This window comes from Rattus norvegicus, chromosome 4 (assembly GCF_021556685.1).
Source record: "Rattus norvegicus strain SHRSP/BbbUtx chromosome 4, alternate assembly SHRSP_T2T, whole genome shotgun sequence".
NCBI classification, from domain to species: domain Eukaryota; kingdom Metazoa; phylum Chordata; class Mammalia; order Rodentia; family Muridae; genus Rattus; species Rattus norvegicus.
Window position 1 is genome coordinate 105,044,142 of NC_141537.1, and position 26,522 is coordinate 105,070,663.

At 40.3% G+C, this 26,522-nt stretch overlaps 1 protein-coding gene across 14 annotated transcripts in view; it reads left to right on the plus strand.

Annotated features, from left to right (window-relative positions):
• Immt (inner membrane mitochondrial protein) overlaps positions 1-26,522 on the plus strand; it is a 36,112-nt gene that overhangs the window by 6,121 nt on the left and 3,469 nt on the right. The window contains exons 2-13 of one of the 14 annotated variants that reach the window (XM_087657412.1): positions 2,845-2,918; positions 5,053-5,242; positions 8,308-8,416; positions 9,265-9,390; positions 9,693-9,788; positions 13,211-13,347; positions 17,016-17,119; positions 18,096-18,231; positions 19,179-19,308; positions 22,363-22,377; positions 23,771-23,994; positions 26,171-26,302. In XM_087657412.1, coding sequence (XP_087513538.1) covers positions 2,845-2,918; positions 5,053-5,242; positions 8,308-8,416; positions 9,265-9,390; positions 9,693-9,788; positions 13,211-13,347; positions 17,016-17,119; positions 18,096-18,231; positions 19,179-19,308; positions 22,363-22,377; positions 23,771-23,994; positions 26,171-26,302 — 1,473 coding nt within the window. 14 annotated transcript variants of the gene reach the window in all.

Below are 26,522 nucleotides of genomic sequence, written 5' to 3' on the forward strand. Positions count from 1 at the left end.
CTTTCCCTACCCCATCCCCTCTTCTCTAAACCCTGGCAGCCACTATTTACTATTTCTATAAATTTGTCTCTTCTGGATAATCCCCATATCAGGGAAGGACACACAACTCATGTTTGATAGGTAGCATATTTCTGGAAGAGCATTTGGCATATCTGCTTTGTTACAATCAGTACTGCAAAATATACTCAGCCTTAATTTTTTTTTTTTTTTTTGGTGAAGGTGGAGGTTAGAACAACTGATCTCTTCCCCCCACCCCCGTTACACACACATGTACAGTCAATATTGTGTGATGCACTCAGCCCTATTTTTTGTGGGGTGGGGGCTAGAGTAACTAATATTCTCTTCCATTGCAGCCATCTCTAAGACACTACAAAAATTTTATTCAACTAGGACCAGGGTCTTATCATTTTAACTAGATCTTAAAATGGGTAAAATATCTTTGATCTGACCGTAAAGTTCTTAACCTCCTCCAGTTTTGTTCTGGAAACCAGAGTACTAAGGTCATCTGCTTCCTATTCTATATCAGCATCTACTGGGGTGGCAAGCACTGGATAATTTCTTTCAAAAAAGCAGGCAGCTAGAGGAGCACAGCAGTCAGTCAGTTCCAGAATAGATGTAGAATCTAGCTGGATATGATGGTTGATTGCTATGATGCTTGGGAATTTCTGTTCTCCCCTTTGGATTTTTGTTTTTACATTCTCTGTTGTTTCTTTTCTAAAAACGTGGACTGTTTGTTGTTGTAAAATTATAAAAAATAAAAATGCTGTCTTTTAACCCCCACCAGATCTGGCATCACAGTGCCCCAAGATATCTGCTAGATATCTTAATTCTCAGTCAGCAAAGCCTCTCACCTGCTTTGCTCCATCCCATATCATACTGCTAAAGGCCTTTCTCTGAGCCTGGCAGCAATCTCTCTACCTATCTAGTTCCCAAGGCAGGTTTCCATGCCAGAAACACACATCCCAATTCCATGGCGGCCCAGTGTCTCCAGACGCCGCACACTTTTCTACATTCAAACCCTCACACACAAGAATACACAACACAGTAACTTTTAACCCAATTGATAAGATATAATTAATTGCCCACCTAAACATACAAAGCCCAGTACACATCCATCCCTTAAGAACAATAACAGCCTGTAAATACACAGAGTAAAATCTTAACGTCAGTTTCCATTTTCTCTCCACCATGACTACTCTCTCTGTCCCTCCTGTCTCCTTTTCCCTTCCGTTCCAGTCTCCTCCTCTTTCTTCAGACTTTTCTCCTGTCCATCCTTCCATCTCGTCCAGTGACAAGTCTCCTCCTATCCTGTACCTGCCCTCACCTGTATTTTACAAATTAAATGGGGAAAAGGTTCTAGTGAAGTCACCTGAGTCCTGAGTACTGCCTAGGCAGCTGTCCTTTGGGCAGTGGAATTAGCATCAAAATACAGATAACTCCAGGGCAAACCACAACAACTGTTTGCACCTAAGTCCTAGTTATGGCTGGCTCCTTTTCTTTTGGAGCATCCAAAAACTGTTTTTTACATTTTCTTTATTTCTTTTATTGTTTAAATTCATTATTTTTTTTAAATCTTGTAGTGGTAGTTAGGTGTTTGTGTTGCTGTGACCCAGATATCCAAGGAAAACAACTTGAGGTGGGGGATTTATTTGGTTTCCTGTTTCTTTTTTTTTTTTCCTCACTGCATCTTTGATTTATTCAAATAGGCTGTATCTTTTTGCTCTCTGGAATTTAACAAATTTTAATAGTTTATGCAGCAGACTTTTTCAAAGAGCTCAGTCCATACATAACCCGTGGTTCTTAGGTCCATGGTGAAATGGAACATCTTAGGAATGGGTCCAAACATGCAATAAGAGATTCTTACCCCATGGTGCACAGGAAGCAGAAAGGGGATTCTGTGATAGGACTTTGACAAGACATAGCCCCAGGTCACACTCCCAGTGGCCTATTCCAGTTAACGCTTATAGAAAATCCCAGTGGAAATGAGAATCATATATAAACTTAAAAGTACCAATGAATCATTCTGATTCTCTTTTTCAAGTTAAACATTGCTTCTGTGTGATCCTAGCCCTTGGGAGTTGGAAGCAGAAAGAGCAAGGATTCAATGCTAATCTGGACTATGTGAGACCCTGACTCACAAAACAATGGCAACAAAAGCAACTAGGGTCAGCCATATGGTCCTGGATAAGATGCTTGTGGTGCAAGTTTGGTGAGCTTTGATCCCCAGGTCTCACATAGGATAAGTAGAGAAATGGCTCCCACAAGTTGTCCTCTGACCTCTACATAAGAGTAGAGTTTGTGTGGATGTGTGTGTGTTCTCGAGTGCACACATATATCTGTGTATGCATATATAGACAATAAATGTAACTTAAACATGAAGAAAATAAAAAAATTCAACAGCACAATATTTAAGAATATTTTTTTCTTTATTACTGTTTTTGAGGTTTTAGGGTTTATTTGGTTTTTGTTTTTTTGAGACAAGGTCTTACAGCTTGTCCCAGGCTGGCCTGCAGCTTGTAGCAGTCTTTCTGCTTCAGCCTTCTAAGTAAGTGCTAGTGTAGAACTGCTTTTAAACATTCAGAAAAGTGTTTTGTAGGTAGATTTCTGAAAGTAAACTAATTTTTGTTTGAATACACTTTTAAGAAAAGTGTATTTGAATTTTTCAATTAAAAATCTCCTGAAATGTATTAAAAGTTTTGCATTTTGAGGTGGTCTGGCTTTGTATCTTAGACTGGCCTGTAGTTTATGATCTTCCTAGCCTGAAGACTGCTGGGGTTACAAGTATGAGCCATCATACTTCCAAATTCCTTTAATGTATTGATGTAATGTCTTCTTCTCCTTTAGAGTTGTCTGTGTGGGAAGTTTGTCCTCCGCCCACTACGACCATGCCGTAGATACTCCACTTCAAGCAGTTCTGGGTATGTGACTCGTCTCCTTGGAACCAAGCTCTTTACTGTGTATTAATAATAGAGGTGTGTGTGAGTGCGTGTATGTGTTTGTGTTTACTTTGAATGTGGATATGGCTGCATAAACTAACTTTTATTAAGGAAACAGTATTATGATAACATCCATGGTCATCAGAGGAAGGCTGAGTGTAGTAGAGTAAGAGTTTTCATTTATGTTTTAATCTTTTTGAGACAGGGTCTCTAGATAAAGCCCCAGCTTCCTGGAGCTCACTGTATAGGTCAATGTGGCCTCAAACTCACAAGAGATCTGCCTGCCTCTCCCTCCCAAGTGCTGGACATCATCAATAATATATTTTTGAGCAAAACCACATTCACATAACCTTTATTGTAAAATATTGTTAAAATTGTTCAATTTCATTATTGTTATTGCTTTCTTACTGTGTTTAGTTTATAAATTAATCTTTATCATAGATACATATTATAGAGAAAAATACATTTGATTCTATTCATGGCTTCTGGGGTTCTTGGAACAAATCCCCCTTCCCAGTAAAAGAGAACTACTATATTACACTGAAGCTGTGCTCTAAGATCTGAGAAGTTCCTTCTGTTACGTTATTTTGGGTGAAGCTTTGTTATTGTAAAAATATAAAAAATGAAAATGCTGTATTTTATCCCTACTAGGTCTACACTGCAGTCCCCCAAGATATCTGCTAGATATCTAAGTTTCAGTCAGCAAAGCCTCTCACTCGCTCTGCTCCATCCCATAGCACACTACCAAAGGCCTCTCTCTGAGCCTGGCAGCAGTCTCTCTACCCATCGAATTCCCAAGGCAGGTTTCCATGCCAGAATCACACATCCCAACTCCAGGGTGGCCCAGACCAGGCACCCCACACTCCCTTACACTTAAATCTACACATGAAAGAACACACAACACAATAACCTTTGACCCAATTGATAAGATATAATTGCCCGCCTAAACATACACATCCATCCCTTAAGAACATCAATAACAACCTGTAAATACACAGTAGAATCTTTTTTTTTTTTTTTTTCTTTTTTTCGGAGCTGGGGACCGAACCCAGGGCCTTGCGCTCGCTAGGCAAGCGCTCTACCGCTGAGCTAAATCCCCAACCCCTACACAGTAGAATCTTAACATCAGCTTCCATTTTCTTTCCACCATGACTACTCTCTCCATCCCTCCTGTTTTTTCTCCTCTTTTCCAGTGTCCTCTTCCTTCAAACTTTTCTCCTGCCCACCCTTCCTTCTCGTCCAGTGACAGGCCTCCTTCTATCCTGTACCTTCTCTCACCTGTATTTTACAAATTAAATGAAGAGAAGGTTCTGGTGAAGTCACCTGAGTACTGACTAGGCAGCTGTCCTTGGGGCAGTGGAATTAGCATCAAAATACAGATAACTCCAGGGCAGACCCCAACAAAGCTTTAGTAATGAAGCTCCTTTCAGTTCTTTGGTAATTGGGTGGCACTGAGCGGAGTCCTCTCTTCAAGTGTTTACTTCTGTTTTGCCGGAGTTCATTTAGGTCCTTACTATAATGTAAGTTTAAGAAGTGTGTGTTTGTTTTATTGATGTCTTACTGTCGGTTGGGACTTGCTGAGCAGCAGGCCCTGACCTACATCTCCAGCCCAGTTTTCAAATTTAAATTTAATTTATGTGAAATGAAGTCTTGCTTTGTAGCTAACCCATACTGGCTTCGGTCTCTGGGCAGTTTTCCTGCCTCAGCCATTAGAATGTTAGAATTGGCTTTCTTTGTTGTAAAGGATTCACTTTATTTTTCTTACAGAGAAGCTTTTAGAGGAGCTTTGAAAGTCAGTGATTTGTGGGACTTCAGAGGAAATCTCAAATTTTCAAATAGCAAGTTTTAAGGGTCATATGAGAGACTGCTTCATTCTTTCTGTTATAGTTATTATCTTTTAAAATTTTTGTTATCTGTATGTAAATATTGTTATTTCATATTGCAGACACATTAAAAATGATCAATAAAAAGTGGTTTGCAGCTGTATATCACTCTTGGCTGCTGGGGTCTGAGTCCATGGTAGAGAAATGGAAGTGGGAAGGTCTGTAAGATTCAGTAGGAAAGCTGAAAAGAGGACACAAGAAAGTTTGATATTTTTCCTATTTCCTTCTTCTAGGGTGACTGCTGGTAAAATTGCTGGAGCTGGCCTTTTGTTTGTTGGTGGAGGGATTGGTGGCACTATCCTGTATGCCAAATGGGATTCCCATTTCCGGGAAAGTGTAGAAAAAACTATTCCTTATTCAGACAAGCTCTTTGGGATGGTTCTTGGCTCTGCACCTTATACTGTTCCATTGCCAAAGAAACCGGTAAGAATTTTAAACAGTATTTCAATTTATGTTATAAAATGCTTTCACTCAACTACTTATTTTTGAGGCAGTTTTATGTAGCTCAGACTGTGATTGAACTCCCGATTCTCTGGCTTCTTCTCCTACATTTGGGGATTACAGGAATGTACCATTATACCTGAGTATGGAATACTTTTAAGAAGCAAGCTGTTTTCATCTGGATAGTGTTATCTGTGCATAGCTCACTACAATCTACATGCTTTGTGATTTCTTCCCTTCCCACCCCCACTGGTGCTAGAGATTAGGTTCCAGCCACTGAGCCCTCAGCTCCCAATAGTGGTGGTTACCAGGTTACTGGGTTAGAATTGCTAGATTCTTCATTATTGCTTTTGTTTGTTAGCCCTCTGTTCTGCTTACTCTACCTTGCCCTGTATAATTTCCTATACAGTTGTCTTCTAAACTAAAGCCATTGTTTTCCCCATGCACCTGGCCTTTCCCACCTTCAGTTTTCACCTCCAGATTTCTCCTGAAAGAATAGAGATTATGTCAATGTAGAGTCTTCTAAAATAAATAAAGCATTGATGTGCTTTCTTCTTTTTTTTCTTTTTTCTTTTTTTTTTGGAGCTGGGGACCAAACCCTTGCTTAGCCTTGCACTTGCTAAGCAAGCGTTCTACCACTGAGCTAAATCCCCAACCCCTATGATGTGCTTTCATGGTACTGTTTGCCAGGAACTTTTAAACATTTTTAATTTTTTTTAAATTAAATGATTTTAATGATTTATTTATTTATTTACTTTATATGCATTGGTGTTTTGCCTCTGTGTATGTCTGTGAAGGTGTCACATCACCTGGAACTGGAGTTAGAGGCAGCTGCAAGTTGCTTTGTGGGTGCTAGGAATTGAACCTGGGTCCTCTGGAAGAGCAGTCAGTGTGATCTTAACCACTGAGTCTTCTCTCTAACCCCACTTTTTTTTTTTTTTAATTTCTCAAAAAACAAATGTAAAGTGATAATCCCAGCACTCGGTAGGCAGAGGCAGGTAGATCTTTGAATTTGAGGCCATCCTGGTCTAGAGTTGAGTTCTAGGACAGCCAGGACTACACAGAGAAACCCGATCTTGAGAATCAAGAAAAGGAAAGAAAAAAGAAAAATGAGACTGTAAGGATTGTCTGGTGGACTGGCAAGATGGTTCAGTATATAAAGTATTGTCATTAAGACTGGTGATCGGGGTTGGGGATTTAGCTCAGTGGTAGAGCGCTTGCCTAGCAAGCACAAGGCCCTGGGTTCGGTCCCTAGCTCCGAGAAAAAAAAAAAGACTGGTGATCACCTATTGGATGCAGAGAGCTGACTGTTGCAAATTGCCTTACCATCACGTGAGTGCTGTTGTGTGTGCTTTTCCCTCTGATAAGTAAATGTTGAAAATAAAGAATGCTGGTTGAATATGGAAAAGTTAAATGTCAGGCTAGAAGCTGGCCGTTGGTTCCTTTTTCCCTGGTTTCTTTTTTTTGGGGGGGGGGGGCAGAGCACATAGAGAGAATCTCGTGTACTGTATAGAAGTATCACCTGTCAATAAATAACTGATGGCCTATTAGCTGAGGCAGGAAATAGGAGGTGGGAGTTCCTGTAGTGAGAGAAGAACTTTGGAATAGAGCCAGGAACAAGAAGAATTATCCCTGAATGTCTTCTGAGGAGACACACATGAAACTGAGGAGTGGTAACCACCAATGTGGCACTCATAGAGCAGAATAAACAGGTTAATTAAGATATGAGCTAGTTGGGGAATAAGCCCTAGCTTAAGGCCTAGGCATTTATTCATAGTCATTCTCAGAGTTGTCATTTCCGATAGATACAGGGAGGGCAGGGGAACAAGGTTTCTTTGTGTAGCCCTGGCTGTCCTGACATTCACTTAGACCTGGCTGTTTCAAACTCAGAGATCCAGTTCTACCTGCCTGTGCCTCCCAAGTGCTAGGATTAAAGGCCAGTGCCACAGTGCCTGGCACTGGTTCCTTTCTTGCTATGATGTGTGGACTTTACCAGTTATGGTAACTACTCTAAGCCGTCTCATTCTTCCTTGCTTTTCCCACCTTAGGAAGAAATCTAGACGGTTACTGTAGAAGGATTGGAATTTAAGGCCAGCTTGAGCTACAGAGTTTGACCCTGTTTGAAAATTAAAACAGGCCAGGGCTGGAGAGATGGCTCAGTGATTTAAGAGCACTGGAGACTCTTCAGAGGATACTAGGGTTTGATTCCCAGCACTCATATGGTGGCTTATAACAATCTGTAACTCCCATTCCAGGGGATCTGATGCCCTCTTCTGGCTTCCCTGGGTACCAAGTACACATGTGATATACAGACATATATGCAGGCACAACACCCAAAGACATAGTAATAGTCACTTTCTAAAGAAAGCAGCCTAATTCAAAGAAAATGTGTAGTTTTCTAGTTTCTGTGACATAGTTTTAAACTATTTCTTTTTAATTAATCATCTAGGACTGTGTGGCCCTCTGCCTGCTCTGACCATTAGTAAAAGGGGACAACAAGAGTGGTGAACAACAGTTTTAATTATTTCCTCATTTCCCCCAGCAAATCTCAGAGTCCTTAATGAACAGTAGTACCTTAAGTTAGTCTGGCTTTAATTGGGAAAGGAAAGCAGTTACTGCCTACAAACCTGTCATGCTTCTTCATGTGTAATTGCATCCTGGGAATAAAACAAAAAACAGATGTTCACTTTTACTCTAGGCCTGTCATCAGTCATTTGTTCCTAATTGAATGCACACAGAAAACTATATTTTTATTTACAAAAGAAGTGGCTCTAGGTGGAAATATCCTTCCTTCTCAGTATTATAGTTATGTAAGAGGAATGACATGGAAAGGGATGGTAATGTACCACATGCTGTTATATATCCTGAAACATGGCCTAGTCCATTGAAATTACATTTTTAGAAGGTTTTTTTGTAGTAATGACAGTTACTTTCTATGAGTATATTGACAAATGTTGATAACCTGGCCATTATAAAAGAATGTTACTATATGTTCCCTTTTAAAAAATAACATTATACCCTAAATTTTAAATATTTCCATTTCCAAGATTCAGTCTGGTCCACTAAAAATCTCCAGCGTATCAGAGGTGATGACAGACTCCGAACTGCCCATGGCACAGACCCAGGAAACGAACGGGGATACTCCAGCTTCAGCAGGTACTTGTACTTGTAGTCTTTGGAAGGTCTGACAGGAGGGATTGTCTTAAAGTCTGTGTATTTAAAGTTTGAGGAGGGTCTTCCTGCACTGGGAAGGACCCTTAACAATCCTTAGTTCATCTGTTTTCCCCTGCAGGTTTCAGTGGTTGAGAGGACATAGTATTGAACTTCGATTGGCAGTTAACTTTAATCTTCTTTTTCTTTATCGATACCCAGCCTTTTCTCCTGTGTATATGTTGAGATACCTTTTGAATGAGAACTTTCATTCTTAAAACAAAATTTTCTCATTTTCTTGTTTTCCTACCCATTTCATCTCTAAAATTGTTTTTCCTCTTCATCAACGTTTTTGTTTATAATCTTTCTTAAAATCATCATTTCTGAAGTGATGTTTTTAAGTGAATCCTTTTCTTCACACACTATCTTCCCTGTGAACGTACTCTTCTCTGTGTTTGAAACTGTCAGCTTTTTTCACATCCTTCATGTCTTCCTTTATCTCTGCTACTCTTCGGAATGGTTAGAGACCTTCTGCCAAATCGCTCATCACTCCTCCTTTGACATAGACTCCCTTTTCTTCCGCTGTTCTTTTTGATGTGTTACTGATGTTCACTTCTCTGTGCTTAGAGTTAGCACTGTTACTAGAAGCCTTTCTTGAGGTAAGAGGGATTAAAGTGTTTGTAGGCACTGAGAAGACTTTGTGTCAGTCTTTGTCAGTTTTCTGTTTCTGTTTATTACTCAAATATAGGCCGGTAGAAGTCTTCTATTTAAGTAGTACAGTGTGACGTGCTCAGCAGTAGTTTCCTTCATACGGTAACAGCATTATGAGTACCATGCATAACATGTATTTATAGCATCTACAGGGGCAGCTCAAATTATTTCTGCAGCAGGTGATCCGGCCCCTGAGGTTGAGCATGAGGACACTATAAACACCGAATGTCCCAACACTGATGAAGGAACATCTACATTCGTAACTGCAGGTAGTTTAATTATTTATATTGTGCTGTCAAAGTCTTGCTCACCAGAACTGTTATTGCCTAGCCAGCCTGTAGATAACTGGAAATGTGAACCTAGACTGTTTTCCAGCCTTCAAACTTGCCTAGGGAAGACTTTAACTTCTAAATCCAAATTGACCCATACATTAAGAGCGAATCCCTTATTTTCTTTAAAAGTTTCCATGAGTTTGTAGAGGCCTCTCCACGTTTGTCGCTGTCACTGCTTTCTTTACCCCTGTTGAAAGTCTGTTGAAATTTGCTTTCCTCTTGTTCACTTTTGCTGCAAGAGGAAGCATCCTCATCTTCTGTAAGGGAGCGACCACCTGAAGAAGTTGCAGCTCGCCTAGCACAACAGGAAAAGCAAGAACAAGTTGAGATGGAGTGTATGTAAATCAAGTCATCCTCTGTTGCTCTCTTCATCACTTAGCCCAGCTTTTATCAACCAGTAACTGTTGGGGTTTCTTTGGTTTCCATATGTCACTGCTTAGTTCCTACCACCATGTCACCATTTGTGCTCTTCCCACTAAACTGTTCTTACTCAGGTAACGAGCTGTTCTGATGGTGTATTGGTGAGCATCCCAAACCCATTTTATGTCTAGATGAAGCTGTCTTACAACTCCAGGAAACAGAAATGGATTATTTCAACCTTTAATGCTCAGATTACGTATGTATAGGAAAGAAGGTGTTCTGAGCTAATCTTCAGCAAAACAAGTGTATTTTTCTTAAGTTTCAGTTCTGTGTGTGTGTGTGTGTGTGTGTGTGTGTGTGTGTGTAAGAAGGTGTTCTGAGCTAATCTTCAGCAAAACAAGTGTATTTTTCTTAAGTTTCAGTTCTCTGTGTGTGTGTCTCTGTGTGTGTGTGTGTGTGTGTGTGTGTGTATGTGTGTGTGTGTGTGTGTGTGTTTTGGTTCACTCACCTGTGAGTGTCTAGAACTCAGAAATTGACTTTATTTTCTTGTATTGCTATTCACTTAAGTTTTTGAGACAAGATTGCTCATTTGAACCTTAAGCTTGCTGTTTCTGCTAGACTAGAAGTTCTCAAGACCTGCGTCATGATTCTTTTGGGGATCGCCATCTGCATTTCAGATACATTCTGACTCATAACCGTAGCAAAACTAGTTATGGTTGGGGGTCACTATTATGTGGAGAACTGTATTAAGGGGCTGCAGCATTAGGTAGGTTGAGAACTCCTGGGCTAGACCTGACAAGCCAATGGCCTCCTGGGATCTGCCTGAACTGTGGTTATAGATGCATTTGCTGCAATGCTCAGCCTTTACATAGATGGTGGGGATCTGAACTCAGGTCCTATGCTTGAGCAGCATTTACTCACGGAGCCATTTCCCCAGCCTGCTATTACATAGATATTCCTCTGGTACAGGAGATGCAGGCTGTCACTTATTGTACTGTGTGCTATGTATTAGTGACTTTGGAAATAATGGGGTGTGAAAAGTTTTTTGCTGAACAGGAAGTTACTTTCTCTAGCAGCTATTGTGAATTTTCTCTCTGGCCACATCACTTGTTTTTACTGCTGCTGCATCTGGCTCTTTCCTTGGTACCTTATTGCCTCTACCCTGCGCTCAGGAGCTGCTCAGAGAAGAGGGAAGGAGGTCTAGGGCATTATTAGTTGTTTTTGTTTGTTTGTTTTTTAAAGATTATTTAGGTTCTGTAAATGAATATAGTGTAGCTACCTTCAGTCACACCAGAAGAGGGCATCAGATCTCATTACAGATGGTTGTGAGCCACCATGTGGTTGCTGGGAATTGAACTCAGGACCTCTGGAAGAGCAGTCAGTGCTCTTAACCACTGACTGAGCCATCTCTGCAGCCCACATTACTTGTTACAATTGTGTGTTACAGATAGTTGAAAATGTTAAATAAGTAAAAAAAATTCTCAGTGAAATGTTTTTGCACTTTCTCATTTGTCAGTAATGTTACTATCCTTTCTCCTTCCCTCCCTCCCTCTCTCCATCACTCCATCTGTCTCTGATAGATTTTGGCATGTGTAACTTAGGCTGTCTTTGACCTTACTGTGTAGCACTGTAGCCCAGGATGGCCTTGACTTCACAACCCTTCCGTCTCAGTCTTCTCAGTTATACAATTACATGTGCAGTCATGTGCTCTACTCACTTTTTATTCTTCGGTCATATGAATACCTTGATTTAAGTTATGAATTGAGATGCAGAGTCTGTTGCTTTAGCTGGTCTCTTTGGGGTTGATCTAAATTTCTTGATTTTGTTTAGGTAAACTGAAAAAAAATTAGCATCTTGGCTTTTGCCTCTTAATTTCCCTTTAAACCTTAGAACTATGTATGCATGTGCACTTTTCTTTTTTTAACCAAGGATTAGAGCATAGTCAATAGACGTCTAAAGAGGGTAACATTGTAGGTGACCTGCTTGCAATCTCATTTCAGTATGGTCCACTGCTTTCTGGTCTTGGATGCCCACCATTAAAAAAGCCTAGCACAAAAGCCAGGTACTACATTTTTCTTTCTCTCTCTCTGTCTCTCTCTTGCTTTCTTCCTCCCTTGTTCTTTATATTAAACAGCAGTTTGATCCTTACTTTCTTGGCATTTTTTTCATTATTGTCTCTCTTTGCTCATTGGTGTGCACATGCCCACCCTTTTTTTTTTTTTTTAAAGAAGACAGCCTTTAACATTTGGTGTTTATTTCCTGTGTGCTTTCATAGGGAAACTGTTCATTCTAAGCCTTCTTTTAGATTTTTTTTGTTGTGTTGTTGTTGCTTGATTGATTTTACTTCTTTGTTTTGGATAGTCTTTTTAAAAAGTGCATTAAATTAAATTAATTAATTAATTAATTTTGTACACACGTTTGTGTGTGTTGGGCCACAGTTACCATGGCAAGTATATGTGGAAATCAGAGACAACCTGGAACTTGGTTATTTGTACCATGTGTGTTCCAGGGATTGAACTCACGCTGTTTGGTTTGCCAGCAAATGCCTTTCTTTATCTGTTGAGCCATTTCATCGGCCTTGCTTGAGATAAGGATTTGTTGTATAATGTGTGGTTATCCTCCTGCCTCTGTTTCTTGAGTGCTAGGGTTACAGACAAGCACCAACACGCACAGCTTGTTCTTCTTTGCTGGCATGTTTTCTTTGATTTGTTATCTCCTTGTGTCCTGGACATATTGAGTTGTTAAGGGTTTTCCTCTTGCTGAGAATGTGGAAATAGGCACCATTTTTTTTCTGATGAGTGTGATTTTTATAAAATGAAAAAGCTAATGATTATGCTACATATATAGTCTTCAGAATTTTCTAAACCTATTTGATTTGTTAGCCTTTAAGATTTTTTTTTCCCCTAAACAACCTTTAATTTGGAAAATTCAGACATCTGTAAAAGTGAAAATATTACAGTAAACTCTGACAAAACCACCATCTGTACTTATTGTTTTAAAGATATATTGATTGTTTTATCTGTGTGAGTGCTTGCCAGCATGTATGTATGTACACCATGTGTTGTGCCTGGTACCTGTGGAGGCCAGAAGAGGATGTTAAATTGGGAGTAGAGTTAGATGGAATTCTGAGCTGCCATATGAGTGCAAGGAACCAGAATCCTTAGCCTCTAGAGAAGCAGCAAGTGCTCTGAGCCATTTCTGTAACTGAGTTCCCACCCATAACCACACTCTCATACTTTTAGGAGAATTATGCTTCCCTAAAACTGGGTCCTGTGTATAGTTTATTTTGTTTGATGTTTTAGTGAATTAATTGTGCTGAAATACTTCTAGGAGAAGAATAGAAGTTTAAAGTCTTTTGTAAGGAGGATTTATTTTTAACTGTTCTTTCTTTTTTCAGCTCTAGCCAAGAGTTTAGAAGATGCTCTGAACCAGACTGCAACCGTCACTCGGCAGACTATTACAGCCCAGAATGCTGCAGTTCAGGCTGTCAAGGCACACTCCAGCACACTGAAAACAGCCATGGACAATTCTGAGGTGCGCCACGGAAGGACTGACCTGTGAAAGAGACTGGTTGCTTCTGTGTGATATGGGGCTTTCTCACAGAGTAAAGAGAGTCTATGATGATTTTCCTTTTATATTTTTAAGTCAGAATCTTCTCACTGTGTATTTCAGTCTAGCCTGCAATTAAGGAGACCAGACTGGAAGTGACTTGTAGTGATCTTCTTGCATAAGCTTCCTAAGTAGGGATATCACAGGTGTGTGCTAGCTGAGAAAAACCTTCAGATATGTTTTAGATGAACCACAGAGCACTGTTAACAGTGTGAGGATTCAGGGATTTGTTTCTTGAGACAGGGTGTCATGTAATTCAGACTGATAACTAAATTTACCATGTAGCTAGTACACAAAGACTTGTTAGTAATGTCATCAGTAAAAGTAAATGTAATTTTTTTCCTTAAAGAATGGGCCACATTTATTTATTTTATACATATGAGTACACTGTAGCTATCTTCAGACACTCCAGAAGAGGGCATCTGATCTCATTACAGATGGTTGTGAGCCACCATGTGGTTGCTGGCAGTTGAACTCAGAAGACCAGCCAATGCTCTTAAACACTAAGCCATCTCTCCAGCCCCTGTAGTTTTCAAATTTTAAACAGTGTTTTCATGTATTTTAAATAAACTTTTATTTAATTTTATTGTTTTGCTTGAGACAGTGTCTCATATTATAGGCTGATAATGAACTCAGTGTAGCTAAAGATGAACTTGCTTCTGTCTCTACTTGAAAAGTGGTAAGATTACTAGGTCCACAGTCTCACTTGGCCTAAGAGAGAGTATAGATTTGCTTTTTTTTACTACTCCTTCTACATGGTTTTTTGTTACCTTTTGAAAGTAGTATTTATTTATTTATTTGCATCACTGTTTTTTGAGAAGGGTTCTCTCTTCATCTCTGCCTGTCCTAGAACTCACTCTGTAATCAGACCACTTTAAACTCTTACCTGCCTCTGCCTCCCAAGCACTGAGATTAAAGGTATGCGCAATCATCACATGGCCCCGCCAAACATTTCTTTAAGTAAATTTAAATCTTTAGATATGATGTGAAAATTTAAGAAATAGTAATAAAACTTCTTATATATCACAGATAAAACATTGTGTTTATGTTAGTAACTTCTGTTAAACTTAATCATTTTAATTTCTGAATTATTACTGGAACGCAGTTTCTGGAACTTGAGTTTGAGCATGTGAGAACATCTCAGGATCAAGTAGTTTAGGCTAAAGTAGAGTAAGCATGTGAATTACAGCATTAAGGCTGTGGCTCTGGTTGATCAGAAAGTGAGTTTGCCAGCTCTTACTGTGTCCCAGGACCACACGTGACGCATTGTGTGTTGTTCATCCACCAGAGAGTCACATATGACTTTAAGAGCACTTGTCTGCTCTTCTAGAGGTCCTGAGTTCAATTCCTAGGAAACACAGGTAGGTATAACCATCTATAATAGGATCTGATGCCTTCTTCTGACCTGCTGGTGTACAGTGCAAATGAATACTCAAATAAATAAGCTAAAAATAAACACTGTAATGCTTAAAAATGGCTGGTCATGGTGGCACACACCTTTAATCCCAGGCAAAAGCAGGCTAAATCTCTGAATTTGAGGCCAGCTCAGATAGGGCTGTTCCAAAATTAAAAATGTCTCCGAAACAAAAACTAAATAAATAATAAATAAATGAAAAGAAAACTTTAGTTTGAAGTCAACAGGCAGAAAGGTGTAGCTATTATAGTTTAGTCAACAAATTGGGAAAGCAGTTAGATGTTGGTCATGCTCATTACATGGGTGTGGGAGGGCTGAAATGTCCTTGGTGTCAGGGATGCACTGGATGAATGTTGTTCAGAGGGATAGCAGTTGGTGGCTTTGGAGTAGAGCAGCATTGGAAGAATATTACCCTCCAGGAGAAGGTACACAGCTTCCTACTGAAGAACCCTTACAGAATCAGTTAATGAAGATGAGGGGTTAGGCCTATTATTATAAAAATCTGTAAACACAGTTGTGAATTGTTTTAAATACTACTTTTTAAATTTTTTTCATTGAACAAACCTGTTTTTATTTGTTTACTTTTTTGTTTGAGACAGGGTCTCCTGTATCAAAGGATGGCCTTGAACTTGTTGTGTAACTGAGGATGACCTTTACTTCTGATTCTCCTGTCTCTACATCTTGAATGTTGGATTTGCAGGCATGTGCTACTGTGTCTGGTTTTATGTGCTGCTGGGGATGGAGCCCCAGGCTTTGTGTATGCTAGCAAGCACCCTGCCAATTAAGTAGAATCCCTGACCACATTTTAAAATTTTATTTTATTTGTCTGAGATAGTCTTACTGTGTAGTCTCAACCAGTTTCAAAGTTGTGATCTTACTGTGTCAACATACCATTGTGCCCTCCTATTTTTAGAGATTGGTTGGTTGGTTTTTGCTTATTTTGAGGGGGGATAGTATCTCACTATATGTGCCTATTTTGCCTAGAAATCACTATGTACACCAGATAAACTTGTGGTCCTTGTGCCTTAAGTTCCTGAGTGTTCAGATCACCATGCCTGGCACATCTTTATAAATGTTAAAAATGCATTCCAACTTCTGGTTGTTTAGTAAAGCTGTATGTGGACCTGGAATCTATAATATATAACATCCTTTCGTTATTGTGTGTGTGTGTGTGTGTGTGTGTGTGTGTGTGTGTGTGTGTGTGTGTGTGTGTGTGTGTGTGTGTGTATGAGTATGGGTATTTCCTTGTCATGGTGCATGTATGGCGGTCAGAAGACAACTTAAGGAATCAATTCCTTCTACTTTTACTGAGCCAGTGTCTCTCTTGTCAGTATCTTCTCTAGGCCAGGTTCCCCATTAGCTTTCAGATTATTCTTGTGTTTCTGCCTGCTGTCTCTGTAGGAATGCTGGTATTACAGATGTATATCACTGCGTCTAGCTTATTTATATAGATTTCAGGGGCAAAATTCAGGTTGTCAGGTTGTGTGACAAACTCTTATCTGCTACACCATCCTTCTAGTCCCCAAGTTATTTTTATCAGCATAGTGCTGGAAAATAGCTGCATTAGGGGGCCTTTTCTCTCTGACCTCTGCAACCAGGAGATACGTCTTTGAAGTCTATTAGTATCGTTTATGAAGAATTCTGTAATAAAAGGCAAGGTTTGTTTTTCCATATTGCATTGTAGTACTTGGGTATCGTTGAAATGTTTGTGCTCATCAATATTAATATGGGTGTTTATTAATCTTATCACTAGACCTTAGTTACTATTTTATACAATTTTAAGTATTTTTTCAATGTGTTGTAAAGGAATTTCTTTGTAATGTTTGGAGTTAAGGATTTAAAAATTGGTTCTAAGAAGCTCATTAGATTGTCACAGTGGTCCAGTGCAATAAAAGTTATTTCTTTCCTAAGAGCATTGGCTTTTAAGTTCTCCATTGGTAATCGATATGCCCTTAAAATGGAGACTATATTAGATGTCAGTGGGACTTGCCTGGAAAATGGGTGCTGAAAGAGAGTCCTGAAGTCAGTTGTGTTGTCTCATTTTAGAATACCCTGTAAAGAGCACGCTGGCTGTACTTGTGTCTGATTTTCCCCCTGAATTTAATGGCACAGAATTCTGCATTAATCTTGACCTGTTGTTGTATGACTGAGAGCGGTTATAATTTAAAATTTTGTTTAGATTGCAGGTGAGAAGAAGTCAGCCCAGTGGCGAACAGTGGAGGGTGCGTTGAAGGAGCGAAGAAAGGCAGTTGACGAAGCTGCTGATGCCCTTCTCAAAGCCAAGTAATTACTTACGGACTTTAAGACGTAATTAGGGCCTCTTCTGGTGGCTTTCTTTGGGCTGGACTTTCTCTGTGCTGTCTTTACAAATGAAAAAGAAGCAGAGAAACCATTCCCTCACTTCACCACCAGTGTATACTCTGAGCTGGCCCTCGGAAGATTTAAGAGGATGAACTATATGAAGGACAATTAAGCTAAAATAAAATGAGTAGAAGTTTAATCTAAAGGAACTCATATGAAATTCAGGTTTGCATTGGTTAGTGCTTAGATTATATGTGTCTACACAGTTATCACAGTTTTGTTCTAATTTCCACATTTTAGTGAGAATGCTCAGTGTAATTATATCAGAATTCAGTATATACATCATAACAATTTGCCATCACTACAAAAGCAGTTAATTTATTAAACTGTCTGCTACTTTGACCTTTTTTCCCCACAAATTGGCTTAAACCTAGTATCTTAGTTTGCTTCCTGTGTATCTTGTTTGGTCATAAAGGCTATGGCCAAAAGCAGCTTAGGGAGGAAAAGGCTTATTTGTCTCACATATCTCAGTCACAGCCCATCATTGAGAGAAGTCGAGGTAGGAACTTGGAGGCAGAACTGAAGCAGGGGCCACAGGGGAATTCTGCCTACCGTTGTTCCCCATGGCTTGTTCAGCCTGGTTTCTTAATAACCCAGGGCCACCTGTCCAGGGATGGCACCCCACCCACAGTGAGCTGAGCTCTTCAATCTCAGTCCTCAATCAGGAAAATGCTTCCCAGGCCTGACTACAGGCCAGTCATAGGAGATCATGTTCTCATTTGAGCTTCGTTCCTAGGTAACTCTAGCTTGGGATAGAGAACACAACTAAGGTCAGACACAGAATCTGACAGAGCTCTCTTGTTCCAAAGCCCGAATTGGTGACTTCGAAACTCTTTAATAAAGTTAGTAACAATTAAACGGAGTCTTAATGTTTTTTCTTTTTTCTTTTTCTCCACAGAGAAGAGTTAGAGAAGATGAAAACTATAATTGAAGATGCAAAGAAAAGAGAGATTGCTGGGGCCACCCCTTATATAACTGCTGCAGAGGAGAAACTGCACAGCATGATAGTGGATCTGGATAGCGTGGTCAAAAAGGTGTGTTTCTGAAGTCTTTGTTATGTTTTATATTTTACAGTATCTGTTAAAGCATTTTTAAGAATTCAGGACATTGGCATCAATAGGAGAGGAGCCCTGGTCCTATGAAGGCTTTTTTCCCCAGTGTAGGGGAATGCCGGGGTGTTGAGGTGGAGTGGGTGGGTGGGAGTAGGAGCATTCTCATAGAAGGCAGGGGTAAGGGGGGGAAAAGAGGTAGGAGGATGTGGGGGGGTAGGGAGGGGATAGAATAACACTTGAAATGTAAATACATAAAATATCCAATAAAAAAAAAGGAAAAAGAAGAATTCAGGAAAATACTGATTCCTACTATCTCTTTAAGTATTGGGCTAGTCAGATGGCTCAGAACTTAAGAACACTTAACAGAGGTCCCGAGTTCAGTTTCCCAGCAAATACATGGTGTTTCACAACTATCTATAATAATAGAATGTGATGTCTCTTCTGTCATGCAGGAGTGCATGCAAATAGAACACTCATATACATAAATAAATCTTTTTTTTTTTTCTTTTCTTTTTTTCGGAGCTGGGGACCGAACCCAGGCCTTGCGCCTGCTAGGCAAGCGCTCTGCCACTGAGCTAAATCCCCAACCCCTACATAAATAAATCTTAAAAGTATCATTTTTAACTCCTTTTAAACTTTGTGTCAGATGGCCGGTAGCAGCATAAGGGAACTTGCCTCTGAGTATGATGATCTGAGTTGGATTTTTGGGACTCTGTTAGTGGAAGGAAAGAACTGATTCTCTCAAGATGCTCTCTGACATTTACACACTTGCTTTCACAAAACATACTGTATTAAAAAAGACAAGTTAGTTGTATTTTCTGATCTTCAGATTTCTATGTATTGTTTGTACCCCTGCAGCTAGACTGGTTTCTTAGAGTGTAGGTCGTGTTTTAGTTGCATTTATCCAGAGACCCCTTGTATCTGCTTAGGTCCAGGCTGCTCAGTCAGAGGCTAAGGTGGTGTCTCAATATCATGAACTTGTGGTCCAAGCAAGGGATGACTTTAGAAAAGAGCTGGACAGCATCACTCCAGACATCACTCCTGGATGGAAAGGGATGAGTAAGTATAACTTTATGATCGCCATTTTCCTTCTGGATTTTAGCATCTAATCAACTAATCTAAACCTGCTTCAACTCCAGCCTTCCATCCCAGTGCTTCTAGCATGTCTCAATCAGTATGTGGGGTGTTATTTTCTCTCTGTCATAGCAGAGAGAACACTGGCATTACTCTGGTAGTTCTGATCCTGGTGAGCAGAGGTTCACTAGTGTTTAATTCTATGTTTCAAGATTTGATTCTGATTTGCTACTCAAAAATTAAAAGTGGAATGAGAGTGAATTTTTCTTTTTAAAAGATTTATTTATTTTATGTATGTGTACCTCTCTTCAGACACCAGAAGAGGGCATTGGATTCCATTACAGATGGTTGTGAGCCACCACGTGGTTGCTGGGCCACGTGGTTGCTGGGATTTGAATGCAGGACCTCTGGAAGGGCAGTCAGTGCTCTTGACTGCTGAGCCATCTCTCTAGCCCAGAATCTGAGTGATTTAAAGTGATGTTTTAACATTAACTGTATTAATGTGTTTATATACTTACTCAAATCATATAATATTTAAAAATCTTTGGAATGGATTAGTTAAGGTACACTTGAGAATTCACTTAGTGACCCCAGGTCTTCCAGGCTGTTCTCAAGTTCATTACTGTCCTGTCTCAGCCTCTCCAGTACTAGGGATTATAGGCATTCACTGCTGGGCACAGCACACTAGCTGGAAAACCCATTCTTGTGAGATTATGAAATTGAATAAGAGAAGTGGTATGATGCCTAAGGGTAGAGAAGTTGGTTACAGAGCCAGGCATGATTGTGTGACCCTTAGTCCTAGTACTTGGGAGTCAGCAGCAGGAGCATCCAGCCTGGTTTGAAGCTAGTCTGGTCCACATAGTGAGTTCTAAGACAGCCAGGGCTACTTAGTGAGACCTTGTTAAGGTGCTACAGTCATCTGAGGGTGAAGTGATAGAGGCCATCTAGTGAATATACCCGGAACACTGATATGAATGGGAAGATAGCCAGGGGCCACTTGTTTAGCAATTGGTTTGAAGGTGCGTATATTCCTAATCCAGCACTTCAGCTCCTGTGTATTTACTTAGTAAACTTCCAGTGTACATTAAGGCTCTGTTGTATAGTAAGAGCACAGAAGAGCTAGGGGTGTAATTTAGTGGTTGAACTGTCTAGCATTCAAGAGGCCCTGGGTCGGAGCCTCAGCATTGAAAAAGGTAAAAAGGGCCTGCTATGGTAGCACATGCCTTTAATCCTACCATTTGTGGGGCAGAGGAGGTGGATCTCTCTGAGTTTGAGGCCAGCTTGGTCTATATCTCAAGTTCCAGGACAGCCGGGGCTATGTATGTAAGACCCTGACTCCAAAAAAAGGAAAAGGATGGCAAGAGGGGGTTGCTCAGTGTAGAGACTTAGCTAGTATGTACAAGTCCTGAGTTCAGTCCCCAGCACCAGAATGAACAAAAAAAGAAAGAAAGCTTTGAAATAGTCAAATGCGCCTTATGTGTATCTGTGCAAGTGACCTGGTATTGTGTCTCTCCAAAGAGAAGACTTGGTGGTGTGGACACCTGCGCCAAGCCTGGTGGCCTGTGTTCTATCCTCAGGACCCACATGGAGGAAGGAGAGAACTGATTGTCAATAATTGTTCTCTGGCCTCCACACAGTTGCCATGGTGCACCCAAGCCAAATAAATAAATATATGTAATACTTTATAAAAAAATATTTAAAAATACAGAATAGGCTGATGCTATTGTGAAGTTTAAGGACCTGTAAACTAAACTTACTTAAGGATACATCTTCATGTCAAGTATAAAAGTGAGCTTGGGGTCTAGAGAGATGGTTAAGTACTTAAGAATACTAACTGCTCTTTCTGAGGACCAAGGTTTGTTCCCTAGCACTCATATAGTAGTTTACATGTGCAACTCCAGCTTCAGGGCATCTGATGCCCTCTTACAGCCACTGCAGGCACTTACATGCACACAGTGCTCATAAATTCATGCAAGCACACATACATTATTCTTAAAAATAAACAGGACTGATAACCCAAATCCAGAGTCCATAAGCATGTCTCCTTTATTGCTTATGCACGGTAGCACATACTATTGTATTCATGTGCCTGTTACAGTCATCTCTTACATTGTCCCAACTTAGTTTGTCCTTTGCTATAGAAACAGATACTTTTTATGAAAAATCCTTATCTTTGAATTTACACCAAGAAGTTCTTAACAAGCTTCATACTAAAGACAGATCTGGCTTGCATGCAAGCCTATACTCCCATGTATTTGAGGAAGCTGAGGCAAGAGGACTGCAAACTCCTGGGCTACAGTGTAGATCTGTTTCAAAATTAAAGGCTAAAATTTGGTTGGAGACAGATTATGTTCTAACTCCAAAATTGCCAAGGGGAAAGAGAGAGAGAGAGGCAAGACAGTGAGGCTGACAGCTGTCCCTTCCCTTGTCACAGGTTCATTAGTGTTTGTAATCATGATAAGGAACATCATTAAAAAAAGGAACAGCAACAGTCAGAGGGCGTGGTTTAATTTTGCACAGGTTAAATGTAAATTTAATGTAAAGTTCACTGTAATGTTTATTTAAGAAAACTTATTGTGATACACCTTCATAAGACCAGCTTTCAGGAGGAAGAAGCAGAAAGTTAACAATCTGAAAAGACTGTTCCAAAATTGTCCCTAAAGAAAAACGTTAATTCTTGAAGTATTTGACAGTTGGAAGTGGCCTGCCACTGGAACTCAGTATGAGGATGGAGAAATATTCTATAAATGAGTTCAGTTGACAATAATCAAAGAATTGTGTCTCCTAGTAAAGTCTAGTTGATGTGCTATGATGAGACAGTGACAAATCCCTTCTAACCGGAACAATCCTTAATGTCAGTGATTCTCTTTTGAAATATTACAGCCTACCCTAGGAATGCTGTCTCTGACTCTGTAAATATAGAAAAATAAACATCTTGCTTTCTAGAAACTTCTTGGTCCTTCCGGATGTTGCTATTTAATGATGCCTAACCAAAGTGTGTGCCTTCTTTTTTCAAACTATTCTTCTCTTTATTTGTAGGTATTTCTGACCTAGGTGAGTAATTATGTAAATTTTATGTTTAATGGCATTCTTTTGGATGTTGAAATACTGAACTCTTTCTGGTGTGTGTGAGGGTGTGTGTGTGTATGAGGGTGTGTGTGTGTGAGGGAGAGGGAGAGGGAGGGAGAGAGAGTGACAATAAGGTCTTTGTTTTACTTGTTATTTCAAAGAGCTTCAAACATTAAAAAAAAAAAGAAAAAAAAATAGAATAACTCCCATGGATGTTTCACCCAACTTTATCAGTTATCAACCAACGCCCAGGTTTGTCTCATCTTTTCATAGCCTTCATGTCAAATCAGACTCCAAAAATATCCTTTTCCTTTGAAATATTTTGAGGGTTCTCTAGTGTTACATACGCAGTGCTCTCTTGCTCTCACCCTCTTCCCTCTTTGTCCTCTCTCTCCCATTCCCTTCCCTCTTCTCTTCATGCTCATGGCTGCCTCTACTCTTCTCTTTCTCTACTTGTCTTTTTCTCTCTCTTCTCCCTCTTTTACCACCTCCCCAACTGCCATTCCAATAAACCTGTTCCACGTGAAAAAAATGTGCAATGCTTAAGTCTTTTTACTTATTGTATTTTTACTTACAGTATTTATTTCAAACCAAGATTCAGAGATGTCCCACACATTAAAATTACTCAGTGAGTCTCAGTGCAAAAGACTCCTTAGTTTTAGTAGAAAGCAATCCTTTTATTTAAAAAAAAATTTTTTTTAAGGATCATTTTATGTGTCTTGAGTGTTTTATCTATAGGTATCCCTACACCACTTGCATGCCTGGTACCTGTGGAGGCTAGAGGAGCGCCTTAACGTGCCCTGTAACTGCAGCTACAAGGAACTCCCTGTGGGTGCTGGGAATCAAACCCAGATCCTGTGAACAGCAGCACTGGATGCTGTTCCTAACCTTTGAGCCATTTCTCAGCTTTGCAGAATATTTCTTTATACATACTTGTGTGCGTGTGCCTGTGTGTGTGTTGGGGGAGGGGGTGTGAGTGTGTGCCTGTCTGTACTTGTGGCTCAGAGGAGAACTGTGGGAGTTGTCTTTCTTTTGAATATTTGTTAGGGCTAATCATAGTTGTACATAGAATGATGTTTAGTAGTGATTGTCTATAGGCTGTTCTTTTAGAAGTCAAGTTAGTAAATTAGAAAGCCAGGATATGATGAGTTCACATTACACTGATTTGGAGTTCTTGGAAAGGGGCAGTGTGTGCTGCCTCACACCTGCTGTTATGAATAATAATAGGATCCACCTGTTATTTATTTCCATAGACTTGATAGTGCTCTAGTTGCTGGATAGTAGTTGTTAAGTTAATGTCTACCTTAACTGGAGGATTTGAATTTTGTGTTCGCCTGATAGTTTCAGTGACATCACTAACCTGATGTTACCTGTTTAGCTGGCACACTCTCCACTGACGACCTGAACGCGCTCATTGCTCATGCCCACCGTCGCATTGATCAGCTCAACAGAGAGCTAGCGCAACAGAAAGCCACAGAGAAGCAGCACATCGAGCTAGCCCTGGAAAGGCAAAAGCTAGAAGAAAAGCGAGCCTTTGACTCTGCGGTGGCAAAAGCGTTGGAGCACCATAGAAGTGAAATTCAGGCTGAGCAAGACAGAAAGGTAGTGGAGAAGAGACTAACCTGCATTTGAAGTTAACCTGGTTTGTTCCATCACCGCCTGCTAATTGATGCCAAGCCATCATTAGACTGGTGTTATGTTTTTCTTTCTTTCTTAAAGATTTATTTATTATGTATACAGTGTTCTCTCTGCTTATATACCTGCAGACCAGAAGAGGGCACCAGATCTCAGTATAAGTCACAAGCCACCATGTGGTTGCTGGGTATTGAACTCAGGACCTCTGGAGGTTGGAGGTGTGATTATTCAAAGGGGAAGAAATAACTCCATTCTCCTTTGCTTGGCTATGTTATGTATGAGACATGCACGCAGGGACTCACTTAGAACCTTTTTTTTTCTTTTTTAAAGATTTATCCATTTATTATATATAAGTATACTGTAGCTGTCTTCAGATACATCAGAAGAGGGCATCGGATCTCTTTACAGATGGTTGTGAGCCACCATGTGGTTGCTGGGAATTGAACTCAGGACCTCTGGAAGAGCAGTCAGTGCTCTTAACCGCTGAGCCATTTCTCCAGCCCCACTTAGAACTCTTTACTCCATCTTCTCATCAGCTCTTACACTCAGTTCACATCCACAGTATGTCTGTTTTCCTACCTTAGTCCAAGATACTATCCTAATAGTTTTTCAGGTTCTTGCTGTATAACCAGGCTGGCTTAGAATTCACAGCAGCCTCCTCTACATTTTTTATTTAAAAATGGGATCTTGTTACTTAGCCGTGGCTGATAGGAATTCACGGCTATAGTGCTCCCCTTTCCTGAGTTCTGGGTTTACAGAATAAGCCCAAAAAAAAATTCTCTTTTTTTTTTTTTTTTGAGAGGGAAGAGTATTTATTGGATAATAGGATCTCCTTTGTTGCCTTCTCCCATGAGGTCCAAAAAAATTCTTTTTTTTTTTTTTTTTTTTTTTTTTTTTGGTTCTTTTTTTCGGAGCTGGGGACCGAACCCAGGGCTTTGCACTGCCTAGGTAAGCGCTCTACCACTGAGCTAAATCCCCAGCCCCCCAAAAAAATTCTTAAACACCCCCAAAGAATCTTAATGGTATCTGTGCCTTCTGTAAGTACATTCATTTTCTTGAATCTTGTTTGGGTTTTGGTTTGGTGGCCTTCTCTGGGTGGTGTCTTTGTCTTTTTCCTTGGGATGTTTGTGCTGTGTGCTCCCATCATTCTTTCTCTTCTCCTTAAACCTTAGTTCTACATTTGATTGCCAGTGTCTCAGCCAAGTCCCTCCTATCCTTTCAGCTTCAAGCAGCACAGTTTCTGTCTTATTGCTGTTTTCAGTGAAAGTGGGTGGAGGAGGTTGAGTGGGAGTTAAGACTTTAGAGTGGGCATCCTGCTCACAGTCACCCTCAGAAACCAGCATCCCAATCTCAAGTATCTGTGTGTGCATTGTCTGAGCAGTCATGTATCCAAGCAGACAATAGGTTCTGTCGGGCACAGGGCTGGGCTTAAATACATACTGCCTAACTGGATTCATTGGCTCATTGTACTAAATCTGAGAAAATAGGAGTTTCATGTTCAAGATCATTTGTGTTGGTGTCTAGTATAACCAGCCCATGGTTAATTGCTAAGTGAAGCAGGATGGAGCATTCCCTAACTTGTTTTGCTTGGCCCATGTTAAACCTCATTTCCTGTGAAAATAAGCTGCTGGTTTCTAAGAACTGTGTTCAAGTGTACCTTTTGGGTACTAATTTTACATTGATTTCTCAAAGTTGGCATTGTCACCATAGAAAAGGTAGAGACATGAACGTGAGCAGTTATGGCTGAACTAGGTTTGTACCCAGCTTAGAACTAGAGTTCTTTCCTCTGAGTTCTGGAATAAGTTACTTCCTGTGGAATGTGTGATTCAGCAAATAATGGTGTTTGTTTCTATGTTGGGCAGTGGCAGCATGATGGAAGCACAGGTTTGAGGCCTGAGAGACCCATGTGTGAAGTCCCACTGCTGTGCAGCTGTGTCACCGTTTCAGCCACTTTCCAATGTTCAGCTTTGTGGCTCTTGTTCAAAATTAGACAGTTGTGCACACACACCTGGCACGTTAGTGGACTCTACGTTACAACTGCTGCTACCGTTCTCTTACTAACTAGTCTTTCCCTGTCCCTAAATGTACATAGGAAAATCTGAGAGCTACCCATCACTGTTTCACAGGATGTTTTGTTTCACAGGTAGAGGAAGTCAGAGATGCCATGGAGAATGAAATGCGGACCCAACTTCGACGACAGGCAGCTGCCCACACTGATCATTTGCGAGATGTCCTCAAGGTGCAAGAACAGGAACTGAAGTTTGAATTTGAACAGGTGAGGACCTATGGTGAGGCTTCAGCTCCTTCCTCCCCTTTCCCACTTGCATCATTAAGAGCTCTCCTTTCTTGTCTCGACTTGTGGGTAGGAACTGAGCTCAGGGCCCAGGGCCTCACATGCTACGCCTGTTCTGTACAGCTGCACCACACCCTTAGCCTTTCTCTGAAGATAAGAGTAAGGAGATTGCCAGTGTTACCTAGTCTTGGTGGAATAGGCT